Below are 16,763 nucleotides of genomic sequence, written 5' to 3' on the forward strand. Positions count from 1 at the left end.
TTAAATCAGTGTTTCTCAACCTTTTTTCTGCATGGGCACACTTTTCATGTCCTAAGAATCCATGGGTAACACCAACATAACACAGGGGTGTAAATATCGTCACTGTCGGGAAGAAACCTTGTATCTCCAAGTTTCAAATGCTTACGTTTCTTCGCAAAGTAAAGCCCTGCTTCATCATACAAGGCTGTCGCACAACAGTAGTGAAAACAGCAGATCTACAAGCACACAACGCCTCGCACCGCAGATCGGCTGTTTTCACTAGTTTAAATCATTTTTAAAATGATAAATACAATACTGGCTTTCAAGCAGTTTCAAGGGGCACACTTGACCCTTCTCAGGGGCACACCAAAGGTCCCCAGGCACAGTGGTTGAGAAACACTGCTTTAAATAATTATAATAAATTAATCCTGCCGATGCAACAATAGCAAAACGCATGAGCCCTATACTCTTAAGATTGCCCAGGATCTAAAAAAAGGAAGTAATTGAGCAAAGCCACTTTGAAATTTGGCATTTGTCCCAGATAAGTTTGATTCAGTGCATAACCAACAAATAAATATAAATGATAATCTCTCTTCCTATTGGGCTGGACATATCAATCATTTTTACTCAAGATAATGTTCTCTCATGCCAGTGGAACAGATTTACTACTGTATGAATGGTGATTCTATTTCACACACAGATAATAAATCATGATCTTCTTTTGCAGCACATCTCGTCTAGTCTAGTGGAATGTGATTTTCTTCAACTAGAGTTTCGGGTCAGTATGCAGCCCTCACACTTACGTCACACCTCCGATCTGACCAATGTCTTAGTCATAGAGTCAGGGACTTTGTCAGAGTACCCGTTGTACACTTCTGTCTGTGTCCCATATATAGAAATCTCTGTATCTGTCAGTCTACTTTTATGCCCATATATGGAGATCCCTGGTGTCATTAGAATATGCCAATACCCTTTATATGGGCATATTTATTGGATCTGTGGATTTGATAGACTTGATAGAGGGCAATGCACACGCAGAGTTTGAAGTTGGATCTGTGGCTGTGGACAACTGGATCTGCATATATGTCTATGTATGGGCATATCGAGTATTTCTTTTCTTTGAAAGCAAGCATCCCACAAACACCCATCCCTGCAAGCCAAATTACATCATGATGACATTATGATAACATCCTCCAGTGACTCAAGAGACGTTCAGCATTAGGCCAGATCACAGCCCATATGGGGATGATCTTGACGTCATATGGACTATAGGATTATTGTTGTTTGTAATGTTAGTTGAAATATGAGCTGGTAAGGTTATATTCTGGGACATACAGTATCTGACTAGTTATGATATATTTATATGGCTTTGATCAGAAACGTCTCTGATTAATCCAGGACGTCGTGGGCAGGATTTATGTTGGTTGAAATCAGGTGATATTCTAGGCCAGATCTGTCATGGTTTGACTTGATCAGGCCCCAATCGAGATGTCACTGATTGGTCCAGGTCCTGACCATGCTTGCTGGTATATAACAGTAAATCTGAGCCAAAACTATTTGTCAGGCCTCTGACCTGTTTGTTAATCTCTGTTGATCTGTTGACATCGTATGATGGGGGGGGGGGGGGGGGGGGGGGAGGGGGGACGCGCGGTGGGGACAGGTTGTAATCTTAATCATCTTACATTGTTGTGGCTGGAAAACATAGTTCTCAGATGCACCTGACCAACACCCAGGGTAGATGCTAAAAATAGGCATGCACGTGTGAGAATCCTGAATGGACAGAAAAGAAAAGGGAAGTCAGTGCCACTTAAGAGAAGGACTTACACCACCACTTTGCTCTCTATTCCTCTGTACATTACTCCCACAGACACATTATAGGCTGCACCACCACACCCCCACTGCAAATTAATAGACCGCAATAGCATTGCATTTTTAATTGATTGAATGTGTTTGGTTTGAGTGCTTTCAGAGTGTGTTCCTGAATATAATCCATCTAAAGTTTGAGCAATGCATGCACAATGGCCGGTCTTAACTAATACTGTATATACATACCCTCATTACATGTCATTGTCAATAGCCAATTAATAAAGGCTTTTATTTGTTCCCCAGTAGACTTGGGTTTTTATGAGTTTGGATTCCACAGCTATATAATTAATGGATTCTGTGCATCTAACAAAGAAAACAAAGCAATGCATGCACAATGGCCGGTCTTAACTAATACTGTATACCCTCATTGCATGTCATTGTCAATAGAGGTTTTATTTGTTCCCCAGTAGACTTGGGTTCCACAGGCTATATAATTAATGGATTTTATGCATCTACACTCTGCCTTCAAATGAGCACATCCAGGGGACTGTCCATAAGTCCTACATCTCATTAGTTCTACCGGTACTTTGTTTAGGGTTAGGTTTGGGCATAGTTTTACTGAGGTTAGGGTTTGGGTTAGGTTTAAGCATAGTCTTACTGAGTTTAGGGTTAGGTTTAGGTTTAGGCATAGTATTTCTACCAGGTTAACATTCACCAGATTCTGACTAATAGGATGCAGGAACAATGAGATGTCGGACCAATACCATGGCACCCACATCCATTCTTTGACAGCTACAAAGACCAGCAGCAACAAGTATTTTTCTTTCACCCTGCTCAAGGTATTTCCATTTGTAGTGTAGAATACACTTGTCACAACATTCATGGGACGTGTGTTGTATAAATCTCTAAAGCAGCTGAAATGTAGCTATAATATAATTAACATTTTCCATTAGCTAAACCCTCAAGTTGAACTAATCTGTCTAAATTACAAGGATTTCCAAGTTAAATATATTTGACAACTAAATGACATTGCTGGCTAAAAATATTCCAGTCATGCACTTCAGAGTCACCCACTTCCATAGGACACCCAAACAAAAATACACATTGTGCCTCCAATCAAGAAGTAGTTTTTCCAATGACTAACCTATTAGTCAAAAGTGACTAGTCTTCTATAGTCCCCCGAACTATGTAAGATGTTTTAATTTCAAGTTTCTTACCATCTTTTCATACAGTAAAGTAAGCTTAAACACACTATGGCATTAAGATTAAAGTTACATCCTACAGTCTCATATACTGAAAGCTCCAAGTGTGCTTCTGTATTTAGGGCTTAATTCTATCATTATCCAATCCAACTACTGCTTTATGCCCATTACCATTAGATACATATTTAGTACAGTATCTGATGTGAATACTAGATACTTGTTCTCCCAATATTAGTCATTATGCTTTCTAGTCTCCTGTAATTGCCACTCCTAATCACGTCTCCTACAATGTGTGAGATGTCTTTTCACCTGACAGTGAGGACACGGCGCATAAGGAGTTCCACAGAATCCACACCCCAATTAGCCTCGGAAACCCAGGCTTATTTTGGCGATCGGAAAAGAAAAAGACACCCCAATTAACAGGCACCCTGACCAACCTGTAGAACAGGGGTTTTCAAAGTGGGTGACGGGGCACCCTGGGGTGCCGTGACGGCAGTCCAGGGGTGCCGCGAGATAATTTGATGATATATGGAATTTATTTGGACAGCATTTAATATTTAGTGTCATTTTAAACTTGAATAACAGAGTTATTTTCAGTCAGTTCTAACCAAAATGGCTATTATCTCAACGTTTTCCATGCAACATAATCGCTAAAATATCGTCACTGTTGGACAGAAACCTTGTATTTCCAAGTTTCAAATGTGTACGTCTTTTGGTAAAGCAAAGCCCTGCTTCATCATACAAGACTGTCGCACAAAACTAGTGAAAACAGCCGATCTACAAGCACACAACGCCTCGCATCGCGAGGCGAGGTGTTGTGTGCTTGTAGATCTGCTGTTTTCACTAGTTTAGTAAATTTTTTAGATGATAAATACAAAACGAACGGTTTTGGACATACAAGGTTTCCACCCGACAACGACGATATGCTATAAATATATAAGCTGCTGGGAGTGAAAATGATAATGTAGGGGTGCCTCGGATTAAAAAAATATTTATGGGGTGCCCTGAGACAAAAAAAAAACAGAAAAAAAAAGAAAAAAAAAAAACGTTTGGGAACCCCTGCTGTAGAAGATGCTTGTGTTAGGAACAGGGATCAACCTCCCCGCCGGGCTTATTCCCTCCCAAAAACACAGCTGATTGTGCTTCTATGGATGCCAGGTCATGCTGGAAACACCGCAGAGGAGCCACGAGTGCCCTACACACTCCTAATCTTTATGGACAACTTCAGGGTTTGGTTCAACATTATTCCATATTTTGAAAACTTTCAGGGGGGTGTTAAAATAAGTTTCTAAGTAGGGATGGGACGATAAGCGATTTTATCGATTATCACGATAAAAAACACTCACGATAATCGTATCGTGGAGATTTAATGTATCGCGATATCGTCCTCCGTCATGCACTGGGATCAATTCACCTTTTATTTGCCGAGCAGCATAACCGGTACCACTTAAACCCTCTATAATTGGTAAAAGGTACTTATAATATACTTGATACAGTCTTTTTTTCACTCATCAAATGTCTTTGCCAAAAAATAGCCGATCTACAAGCTCACAACGCGTCGCGTTGCGACGCGTTGTGAGCTTGTAGATCTTCTATTTTGTGGCAAATGTTTCGCTCCAGGATAATGGATTTTGATTATCGCGATAATATCGTAAATCGCGTTTTCTTTTGTCACATTAATCGTGATATGACATTTTCATATCATCCCATCCCTATTTCTAAGTAATACCTTTAGAAGTCAACTCATCAGCTCACTGGGAAACTAGTGTCTAGGTGGCCAAGCCACCTAGAGCAAGCTAAATGTGTAAGGCAGGGCAAGCAAACTTTGTAAGGCAGGATCTGAGAAATCAGACTCATACAGTGCATCTTAATCACATGACCCCAGAGATAAAGTGCCGGGATTTGTGTGAGCTTTGGACAACAGAGTGGAGTGGACCATCCAAGGGGCAGTTACTGTGCTTTAAACATGCAGTAAAATAAAAGAAGGCAGTGGCAAAGGGTTTGATTCTTCTCTAGGTCATGTGATTGCAAAAGGCATCTGACACATTTCTGTGACCAGAGTCCACAGAAATGCCACCTTCCCTTTCAAGCAGACAAGAGGTACAACATTGCAGTCAGCACAGGCAAAGAAACACAGAAAATAAAAACATAACAAGGAGTGATTTGCCATAAGTGTATTACTGTACTTTTCACATGTAAGAACAACTGTTATGACTTTCACTGGAACAGAACCTGAAACGTACACATGAACACGGTTATTTAGATGTTGCATAGCTCAGAGAGCATGTAGTTAACATTACAATGTTAGACTTCACTTGATATAGTCACATGACTGAGGGACGGATAGATCCAAGAGAAGATGACCACGCTGCATTTAACTTCACCACTGGTTGTAAATTAAAAAATATATATACTGTATATCCCACAACATATTCACCCCATCATGACCAAATATTCAAATACTAAACACGAAAAGATTATTTTAGGTGCAGTAGCACCCAGAACAACAGTTTAGGTAAGACTTTGTTTTACAATGGCTCCACTTACATTCAGCAACACTTCCATACATATTACGGTCAAAAAAGCACCACAATATATCCTACTTCATACTAATTATACTTCGCCGTTGTCACAATTCTTTAATGGAAATAAGCTATTTTTGGCGAGCAACGCCATCATAAAGTATAATTCAGACTCGTCATTTGATACATGTCCCACATATGTAAGTCTGTAATAGGGAAAATAAACATGACCACCAGTCTTCACCAAATTCTACAGGAGCCCCGACACAAACCTGTATTGTCTGCATTTTAAAAGCAAGCTTCACCACACTTGACATTATTTAAACACCACCAACCATCACAAACATCACTTTATCAACATGACCTGACATGTTGTTGAGACATGAAGTCTAGATGATAAAAAGTGCCTCAGACATACTGCATTATTAGCGTCCCCCCCCCCCCCCCCCAACAAAGATGGCACAAGCTAGCTACAGTTTTGCAGACGTTTGCTGAACCAATCTGCACATTTGAACAAGTATCAGGAATTTCAAAGGTTTCCTATGGAAAGCTGATCACAATGTATGAACAGAGGACAAAGGGTTAATAGTTGAGTAGCTGAATCATGTGTATAGCGAAAAACTTGAATAGTTAAACATGAATGTACATTAGCATATCTCCTAGACCCTTACAAAGAGGCTTAACAAAAATATGAATACATAAACCACAATTAAAAATATTTAATACAAAAGAAAGATCACAAAGATATATTCAAATTATAATAAGTGCATCAATAAATAAAATACTCAACTTTAACAATTATGTTTTCAACATGACTTAACTGGATGGAAGTGGTTTTCTTTACTCGTCTTTGCTCTTTTTTTTTAATGCAGTAGATGGACGTTTCATATGGTGACGTACTGTGTACGAGTAGAACCTTATGTGTTTCAAAACTGAATGTATATTGTATGTGCAAATGTTATGTATTGCATGATTGTATGCGTTTCATGAATCTGTAATTGTTTTGCTGCATACTCCAATATTTACTTGTCCCATTATGAGGCCATGGAGTCCTGGAAGCCCCATACCTCCAGCAGAGCGACCTGGAAGGTCTCTGCACACAGCGGCGGGTTGTCAAAGGTGGTGCAGCTGGCTGTGCGCCCATGGTTCAGCTCAGCATCTATGAAGAGAGCATTGCCGTCGCCTCCCCCTCCTGGTCAGAAAGAGAACAGCATTGGTGTGTAGGTAGTGTGTGTGGCAGCAGTTGGCAAATAGGGCTACAGTACAACATGCTACAAAGATAACAAGCGTTAATGTTCATTATTGACGATGAATTAGGGTACACATTTCCTTGATGCACTCTTGCATTTTACAGTATAGTAATATCTTAACTATCTTCCAACCACAGTTGTGAACAATCAAATTTAAAAGATATCGAGTATCTTGTTCATCCAATAGACGAAAACGTCTATTGAAGTCCACTGGGTTGCTGTCCCCAGCCCCTCCCACCTGAGCGTATCCGATGGAGGTTTCACGAGGGCAGACGCTTTCTCTCTTTTTTTTCCTCTTCTTCATGGCATACTACCTATACCTCATATCACGGTAGAACACACCACTGATTTACACCCATATGGATGACAGCAACAAGACAACACTACTAGTGGATACGGTGAGTTTAATTGGTCTAGTGAGTGACAGACAGTAAAGTGAATCTCATTGGACTTTGTCACAGCTCAGTGTGTTTGGTCCGTTTACTGCATAATGTTGCAGTAAAATATGCACTGCCATCATAAAAGTGATGTGTTTATTACAGTATTTTCTGGACTATAAGGCGCACCTGACTATAAGGCGCACTGTCAATGAATGGTCTATTTTCAAACTGTTTTCATATATAAGGCGCACGGTGCGCGCACCTGACTATAAGGCGCACATAATAGACGCTACCGTTGCGTTATGCATCCAACAGATGGAGCTGTGCTAAAGGGAATGTCAATGTCAATGAATGATCCATATATAAGGCGCACTGGACTATAAGGCGCACTGTCGTTTTTTGAGAAAATTAAAGGCTTTTAAGTGCGCCTTATAGTCCGGAAAATACGGTATATACACAGCCCGTGCTTCCTTATCACGATTACCTGAGATGACTGATATAGACTAGTGGTTCTCAACCTGTGGGTCGGGACCCCCATGGGGGTCGACACAATTATTTCGGGGGGTCCCCAGATGATAGCTTAAGGTGCAACATTGTTTTCCCTCTCAACAGTAAATAAACATGCGCATTTCTAAAGTGACAATTTAAAGGGCCTACACCAGGGGTCCTCAAATACAAATCTTGAAGGTCCACAAATATGTTTTTGAAACAGGTCCGGGTCCGGGGAAAAATAAATTATATATATATATATATATATATATATATATATATATATATATATAGGTCTATATATATATATATATATATATATATATGCCCGTCTGGCAAGTACAGTTCATGTCCTACTTGCCCTCAGGTCATGGCCACTTGCCCTCATAAATTAATTAGGGATCCCTTTCATACATTATTTTACATTGGCTAATGTTTTTTTTTAGTAGTTTGTTGATGCAGTAATGGTCTTTTTCTGTTTCTTTTGTATTAAAAGGGTGTTAAGTCCTTAATTATGACTTCACTTTCATCTGGCCTGGGGACTCCTCCAAAATCATTTGGGGTCTTATTTGACCCACAAGTTGACTCACTTGACTAAAGAGTAACAACCCGTTGAAGGGAGAACAGAATGTAATAAATCAAGGTGGAGCAGAGATATTTATTTTACGAAAATGATTTGTTTGCGCCAGTATTTGTTTCTTTTAGCAAACTGGGATAATCTTCGAATGATTTATGCTTGTGTCGCAACGTGAATATCGATCCGAAAACGAGGTGTCGCGCGTCGGAGACGATGCGGAACGTGGCTCACTCCTATACCAAGTAATGCGTGTGGCTCGCAGTTGGCTTTGCTGCATGGCTCGCTGGCTGCAAATCCATGGAGAAAGAGAGAGGCAGCCATGGCTGTGGCACCTCGCGAAAACTCTCTGGAGAGAAGATTATAATCCTCATCCTGCAAACGTATTCACGTTGATGTTGTGCTTGTGCGCGAATGAAACCCACAACTAGTTTACAGTCTGCAGCTAATCGCTGCTGCTGCGTGCTCCCTGCCTCGAAAGCTTCCGCACTCCGCCGTCTGTGAAATGAACAGAGGCAGCGCGTCGTTGTCATAGAGATGACAACCCATAATAGTTTATGCCCCGGCATCAGCCAATCAGCGTGGCGTTCTCTCTCTCTCTCGCACACAGACTTCAGAGCGCATGCAATGAAGTGGAATACAATGAGAAGTGGAAACAAAACGGAGATTTCTTTTTCTTTTTTATAATTCGTCCTGGGTCCGGTCGGCGGTGCCTCGCGGTCCGGACGTGGACCGCGGTCCGCCTATTGAGGACCCCTGGCCTACACCATGCTTTTAAAACTATATTTTTTGTATAAATATATGCTCAAAATTGAGTCTTAGACAGGTTTTAACCCTCAAAAAACACTCTGACCATTCTTTTTGTTTGTTCTAGCTCTACTATAATGAGGCTCTCCAGCTGCAATACCAAAACGGCCTCTGTTTGCTCAGGGGCGCATCTAGTGGGGTTTTTCCAGAAAAAAAAAAAGTTATTTGAAAAAGAAAGTTTTTTGAAAAAAAAAAAGTTTTTGAAAAAGAAAAAGTTTTTTGAAAAAAAAGTTTTTGAAAAAAAAAAGTTTTTTGAAAATAAAGTTTTTTGAAAAAAAAGTTTTTGAAAAAAAAAATTTGAAAAAAAATTTTTTTTGAAAAAAAAGAAATTTGAAAAAAAGAAATTGAAAAAGTTTTGAAAAAAAAATTTTTTTTTTCTTTGACTGAAAAAAAAAACGGGAATCCGTGTGACGTCACACGGATCAACTCTCAGAACAGCACTGTTCTGAGAACCTGTGGAAAGCTTTTCATCTCTGTCTTCCCAAAACCAGAGAAAGACACAATGTACAGAATTAGGACTTTGTGAGGATAGAAGGTGCCAGTGGGACCCCAAAAAAAGGTTTTAAAATAGAAAAAGTGAAAATTCATGGTGTAGGTCCTTTAAGGACTTTTTAATACCTCTAAAATGGCAAATTAAACATTGGCCAAATTGTCAAATATTAGAGGCAGAAATTGTGAAAATAGCTGATCTACATGCTCACAACGCCTCGCGGCATGTAGATATTTTCACAATGGAACTGTGTTATACAAAATGTAATGCCTCACCTCTTAGCGCTCGCCAGGGTGGGGGTCCCCAGTTCAAATATGACTATTTTGGGAGTCTTTTCCCACTCACCCACTATGATGGAGTCAAAGTTGCCAGCCATGAACATGGAAGTGTTCCTGGAGTTGAGTTTGAAGTGGCGGGCAGAGAGGAAGGGGGACAGGTCTCCGGCAGGCCTCTCGGGCTGCTGCAGACTGTTGGTAGCTGGGTCTTGGCCTTCTGAGGACGCAGTGCTGTCGTCCTGGCCTTGATCCTTGATGGATGAAGCCAGCTCGGGGTGGCGAATCACCACCCACTCATAGCGCTCCATCTCTGGCTTCAGCTACAATCAGAGACAAAACGGTGTCAAAATGCCGTCAGGAGTTTGTCAATGACATTACATTATCCAGGCATTCACACTAAGGCTTGCCCACCTGCCCCCGGCAGGTAAATAAAACTGTCGGGCAGGTGAAGTTTGCTTTCAGGTTGCTCGACTGGGCAAGTGCTCATTTGAGAGGGGACGCAATCTTTTATAAATACAACACAAGATATCTGTCTAAACACCTGAACATGGCCAGCGCGCTCTGTCTTCTGGTCTGTGGAATGTAAAATAAGAGCACTGTTTACCTATAATGTGCTGTTTTTACTGTTGCTACACTTAAAAATATGGAATAACAACTGTGAAACCATATTCAATCATAGCTATGTAGGTATTTGGATTTGGAGGTAAGGAGGTAAGACTTTTTATTTATTTATCGCACAGCCCCAGAAAGTAAATAAATAATGTGTGTTAAATTGAGCTGTATTTAAAATCTTACCTATCATTTTATAATGGACAATTAAATTTCGGGCAAGTGGGCATGACCTTTGGGCAAGTAGAACATGACCTGTACTTGCCCGACGGTCAACCCCTGATTATAGTTAGGGCTGTCACAATTATGACATTTTACATGGCGATTGTTTGTCACTCAAATAATTGCGATTAACGATTTAATTGTGTTTTTGTCGTTGCACACTGCAGATACATAACCTAGTAAATATACAAAGAAATTACTGACATATTTGACAACTTTATACTGAAAAAATAACACTGATAGTGGAACTAACCGATCTATAAGCTCACAACGAGATGTGATGCGTTGTGAGCTTGTAGATCTGCTATTTCCACTACTTTTTGATAGTGTATATATTAACATTTCTCAACGTGGAAATGATTATGACGATGCAAAATAATTGTGATTACCTCAAATAATTGCGATTAGATGATTATGTAATAATTGTGTCTCATTATAGGTAGCATTAAATTAACTACATTACAGATACCAGATCCTTACAGGGCAACATATGGTACCACATTTCGTGCCTAAGACGGATCTCTGTTTTGATAAAATGTGCGGTTCCGTGCCGAGGTCGGAGATCTCCGTCTTGATATCTTTTTTAATGCAAGCATATTAATATCGCCATTGGCTACTGTAAGAGCGATCGGCGGTTGCTAAGAGACCGCATGCATGCTAAGATAACCCGGGAAATGAAAATCACATCCGGTTCAACTTCTTCTACTGCAGGGAAATGGGTTCATCTCTGGTTTTAGGTTTCCACAGTGCCCATAGTCCATTCACACGCTGTTTAGTGGACACTAGGGCATTCACGAATAGTGATTTTTAGTATTCGAATTATTCGACCTCGAAGTATTCGAATAGTCGAATATTCGACAGGACTGGCCAAACTGTCAAATATTAAGTAAGCAAGAGGCGAACATTGTGAAAATAGCCGATCTACATGCTCACAACGCATCTGCTATTTTCACAATGTTTATCTGTGGAACCGAGTCACATTAAATGTAATACCTACAATTCCAAGTGCTTGTCAGGGTGGGGGTCCCCAGTTCAAATATGTTTATTTTGGGGGTCACAGCCTAAAAAGGTTTGAGAAGCCCTGGTAAAGAGCATTAACACATTCATCCACCAGGGGCATTGACAGCTCATTCTTATGAACTTCCTATCGAGCCAAGTTTTATAAACTATATATTTTTTAAAGAGAAAAAAATAAAATAAATGAATATTTGACTTCGGTGAACAACGTTGAATAGTGACTTTGATATTCGAATGGATTCAAATGCTTATGTTATGTGCACTGTTCCCTGCAATATACAACTGTCTTGTTTACTGCAATATACAACTGTCTTGTTCACTGCTACTTCTTCATGCTCAACTCTTTCAATAAAAAAACACTATGAAACATTACCTGTTGTATCTTTCTTATTATTGCTGTGTTCAGCCCTTACTCTTTCTCTATAAACTGTTCACAATCCCGGACTTTATAACCCACCATTTCACCTGCATAAATATTCTCTGGGTCATTTCTTATTGGCTATTATGTGAATGTTTGACGGATGGTTGGGTACACTCTGACCTAAATGATCTTTGACAAGAAACAACGCCACAAAACCTTTATATTGAATATTATTCAATTCTTGTTTAAAGTAAGGGTGGGCGATATGGAAAAATACAATATCACGATATTTTCGCAAGCTGTATCACGATACACGATTTTATCAAGATTCTTTTTCACATTGGTTTTTATGGTTATTTTTCAAGTTACTTGAAAAGACTCTCTGGGTTCCTTTTGGGAGGTCTAAATTGAACTTTACAAGTATCTAACTCTGACAGTATACAAATGAAACCAAATGGACCCTTAGGTTTCAATTGTATACTGTCAGAGTTAAGTGGAGACCTTGACATTTTAAAGTTTGAGAACTACTGATTTAGACCAAAATGCAGGTTTTAATCGAATTCTGCATCTCTGTATTAACGATTAAACAGGATTTATTTTTACAAGGCTCCCTCAATTGTATCACGATATATACGATACCTCTGAAAAGGCATATCGTGAAGACATTGTATCGTCTCAACGATAATTATCACCATATCGCCCACCCCTAGTTTAAAGAGAAAACAATAAAAAAAAAAAAAAAAATGAATATTCGACTTTGGTGAACAACGTCGAATAGTGACTTTGATATTCTAATATTCTAATATTTGGTGAATGCCCTAGTAAGAGGTATAACTTGACAAAGTTCTCCATGTCAATCCACTCGTCTATGCTTATCCGATAGCCGTCAATGGCTGCTCTCAGTCTCTGTATCAGCTGGTGTCGGATGAGGCCCTAATCAGATACTATTAGGTCAGGTTACTGGAGTTTCTGATCTGTGCATTTGTGCGCGTGCCGATTTGTGTGTGTGTGTGTGTGTGTGTGTGTGTGTGTGTGTGTGTGTGTGTGTGTGCGACTGCGTGTGTGTGTGTGTGTGTGTGTGTGTGTGTGTGTGTGTGTGCGTGTGTGTGTGTGATGGCAGCAGCGTTTTCTGGTGAGTCGAGAGCTCACATCAACATGGATAGGCAGTTTAATAATTCATTCAGAAGGCATCAGAGGCCCCAGTCTGCATGCTATTTCTAGCCCAGGTGCAACAATGGATGTTACTCCTTAATGTAGCACCACCTGCCAAAACCAAGAAACATGATATGTGGTTGTTTGTCGCCAAGAAAGACATGTATATGAGGAACACCTTGTGACTTTTGCCCTGTAAATATGGGTTCTCCTTTGGGAGCAGAAAGTGGATATGAACCAGGAGAGCCATGTGAAACAGTTCTGTCACCAGCAAGTGAATGGCGCCCCCTGGTGACGATATTCTGCCACTTGTTACTAAAGTCATGGCTAGCAGAATTGAACAGAGTTCACAGATCTAACCTCAACCTAGCTCTCCAAAAATAAACACTTAAGTCAGCAGATCACAATGTCAGAATGAATTCACTCAGATAAGGCAGTGGTTCTCAATCAGGCCACGACCCAGGCCACGACCCCCAAAATAATCATATTTTAACTGACGAGCACTGAGAGTTGAGGCATTACATTTAGTAAAACACGGTTCTATTCTGAAAATCAGATCTACATGCTCACAACGCCTCCCAACGCAACAATTTCTGCCTCTGATATTTTGAACCAATGTTTAATTTGTCATGTTAGAAAATAATTTGGGGACCCAGCTAGGGGTCCCGACCCACAGGTTGAGAACCACTGAGATAAGGTATTATGAATGGACTAACTCTGAAGACGAAGCACTCCCCCGTGCCAAAGAAGCTGAGTTTGTTGCCTCCCCTCTTCCGCTCCTCCCAGTCCGTGGAGAGGAAAGCGCCGCACACCTTGACAAACATTCAGGAAAAACGGAACAGACTTTATGACAGGATATGTCAGGAAAACACTGGCCATTCTTTTTTTTTTTCTTACAAACTGTGATGGTCTTTTCTATCCTTTTCCGTGTGTGTGTGTGTGTGTGTGTGTGTGTGTGTGTGTGTGTGTGTGTGTGTGTGTGTGTGTGTGTGTGTGTAACGTGCCAAACAGAGAGTGCAACTAGGTGTTTAACGATATAACTGAATTGAAAAATCTATTTTAATTTGCAATGATCTACTTACTATATCGATATGCAAAAGCAAAATAAAAAAGGGGTCTAATTACTTTTATTTTTACTAATTCCATTCCATATAGCTACTCTTGGTCCATTGATAAATTGTGTAATCTCTGTGTTTGTGCAGGTTTGTCCATGTGTTAAAATATATTGTCCTTGTATTTTCTAGAGAATCACAGTGTTTACTTATTTATCTCCATTATAATAGATTTTCCCTTAAAAAAAAAACTGCACTATTGACATGTTTGACACATCATTTCTCTGCTAAATAGTTACTATATCGATTTTAAATCATTGAATCAAATCATATCGCCATGAATGAACCAATATCGTCCATGTATCGTATCGTGATACGTATCGTATCGTTATTAAATGTATCGTTAAAACCCCTAAGTGCAGCAGCGCACAAAGCATGTGATGAACTGCTGGGGCCTCATGGTCAACATAATCTATCCAGAAAAGAAAGGGCCTTGTCAAAGCTCTGGTGTCTATAAAGTCTTAATTCAGCCCTGTCTACTACATAACATATAATGTTCAATTAACTATATATGAAAACACAAATATAATGCATAAGACAGCGTGATGTGTATAGTGCTTACATCACCATCGGTGGTCCGGATTAGGAGAAGGGTGGGTTCATAGCCTTCACAATGGGAGTAGAACCTGGAGAAAGAAGAGGAAACCATAACACTGAGGATCACACAGTTTCTAAGACCGGGAACGCATTATTACGCATTATTGTATGCTTTAACTGTTAAAAAATAGCAGATAATATAGATTATCTGTAGATCTGCTATTTTTGAAAATGTGTGCAACTCTTTGAATATTTGGACCCGATTCTATAAGTGTCTTCTAAATCCTAAAAAAGTTTTTTTTGAAAAACCTATGTTTCTATGTCAGTGGTCGTCAAACGCTTTCATGTCAAGGATCCACAAAATTAGATGATTTTGGCCACAGACCCGCCCCCCCTCAAAATATTTATTCCAGGGACCACCCAGAAGCAAAATTTGAGTTACAAATGTTTTCTCTAAAAATGCATTATATCCAAAGATTTGCACACATTTTCACGACTTTTCAAAAATAGCAGATCTATAAGCTCGCAATATGTGCTGTGAGCTTGTATATCTGCTATTTTTTCAATAGCTAAAGGCCCCTCCACCTTGGGCCCTAGAAACTCAGTCCCACTTATCCCCCCCTTGTGACGCCCCTGATAGCAGGGTGGTAGGGCTGTCACGATATGACATTTTACATGACGATTAATTGTCACTCAAATAATTGCGATTAACGATTTAATTGTGTTTTTGTCGTTGACAATTACATTTCTGTTTGGCTTTTAGGCTTTGAAGTTGCACATGGCAGATATGACACATAACTTAAACATACAATGAAATTACTGACATATTTATCAACTTTCTACTTAAAAAATAACATTGATAGTGGAAATAGCCGATCTACAAGCTCACAACGCGTCGCGATGCGACGCGTTGTGAGCTTGTAGATCTGCTATTTCCACTATTTCTGAAAATGTTTGTCAATGTATGAACATTTTTCAACATTCACGATTATGACGATTATGACAAAATACTTGCGATTATGTCAAATAATTATGATTAGACGATTATGTAATAATTGTGACAGTCCTACAGGGTGGTGTACCTGTTGATGCTGCAGCCGTGAGTTGAGGTGGTGAAGAGGAGCTGGGGTTGGCAGAGGGCAAAGCGCTCAGGGATCCATGACCAGATGTCGTGCATCTCCTTGGCGCTGACTATCTCTGATGAGAAGGTGTCGGGATTCAGCGCCAGCTGCACGTTCCCCCTGGACACCCCCCAGAAAGGAACGTAAGGATGGGACCATATGAAAATCTCATGTCACGATTATTGTGACAAAAGAAAATGCGATTTATGATATTATTGCGATATTCAAAATCCATTATCCTGAGGCGGAACATTTGCCAACAAATAGCAGATCTACAAGCTCACAACACGTCGCAGCTTGTAGATCGGATATTCTTTTGGCAAAGACATTTGATAGAGAGTGAAAAAAATACTGTATCAAGTATGTGTATTATAAGTAACTTTTACCAGTGGTACCGGATATGCAGTTCGGCAAATAAAAGGTGAATTGATCCCAGTGCATGACAGAGGACGATATCACGATAAATAAAATCTCCACGATACAATTATCGTGAGTGTTTTTTTTATCACGATAAACGATAACATCGCTTATCGTCCCATGCCTAAAGGGACGCTCAAATAGTTAATAGTGTCTTTTAGTAGATGTCTTTTCTCCAATAAAAAAGGAGAGCAGATGTGATCGTGTGGAGAGATAGGATTGCTGATGAACTTTCTGTTCGACTTCTACGTCACAGTCTAGGGCAGTGGATCTCAACCTTTTCAGGCCGCAACCCCTCAAAATAGTCAGATTTAGGGCGGTGGGGGTCCCCAGTTCAAATGTGACTGTTTTGGAATTGTAGGAGACGAGGCATTACATTGTTTTGAGGTTGTGAGCTTGTTAGATCAATTATTTTCACAATTGTTGCCTCTTGATTATGTT

The 16,763-nt window shown here is 39.9% G+C and overlaps 1 protein-coding gene across 2 annotated transcripts in view; it reads right to left on the minus strand.

The window, feature by feature from the left end:
- Positions 1-5,973: 5,973 nt before the first annotated feature.
- The window catches only part of tbc1d24 (TBC1 domain family, member 24), a 52,347-nt gene continuing 41,557 nt past the window's right edge, over positions 5,974-16,763 (minus strand). For both annotated transcript variants that reach the window (XM_080747839.1, XM_080747838.1), the window contains 5 exons: positions 15,867-16,025; positions 14,810-14,873; positions 13,852-13,947; positions 9,845-10,094; positions 5,974-6,701 (listed from right to left, as the gene is read on the minus strand). In XM_080747839.1, the coding sequence (XP_080603965.1) occupies positions 6,544-6,701; positions 9,845-10,094; positions 13,852-13,947; positions 14,810-14,873; positions 15,867-16,025 (727 nt within the window). In that variant the 3' untranslated portion in view covers positions 5,974-6,543. The remainder of the gene's footprint in view (positions 6,702-9,844; positions 10,095-13,851; positions 13,948-14,809; positions 14,874-15,866; positions 16,026-16,763) is intronic.

This window comes from Nannobrachium achirus, assembly GCF_963921795.1.
Source record: "Nannobrachium achirus genome assembly, chromosome: 18".
Taxonomy (NCBI): Eukaryota; Metazoa; Chordata; class Actinopteri; order Myctophiformes; family Myctophidae; genus Nannobrachium; species Nannobrachium achirus.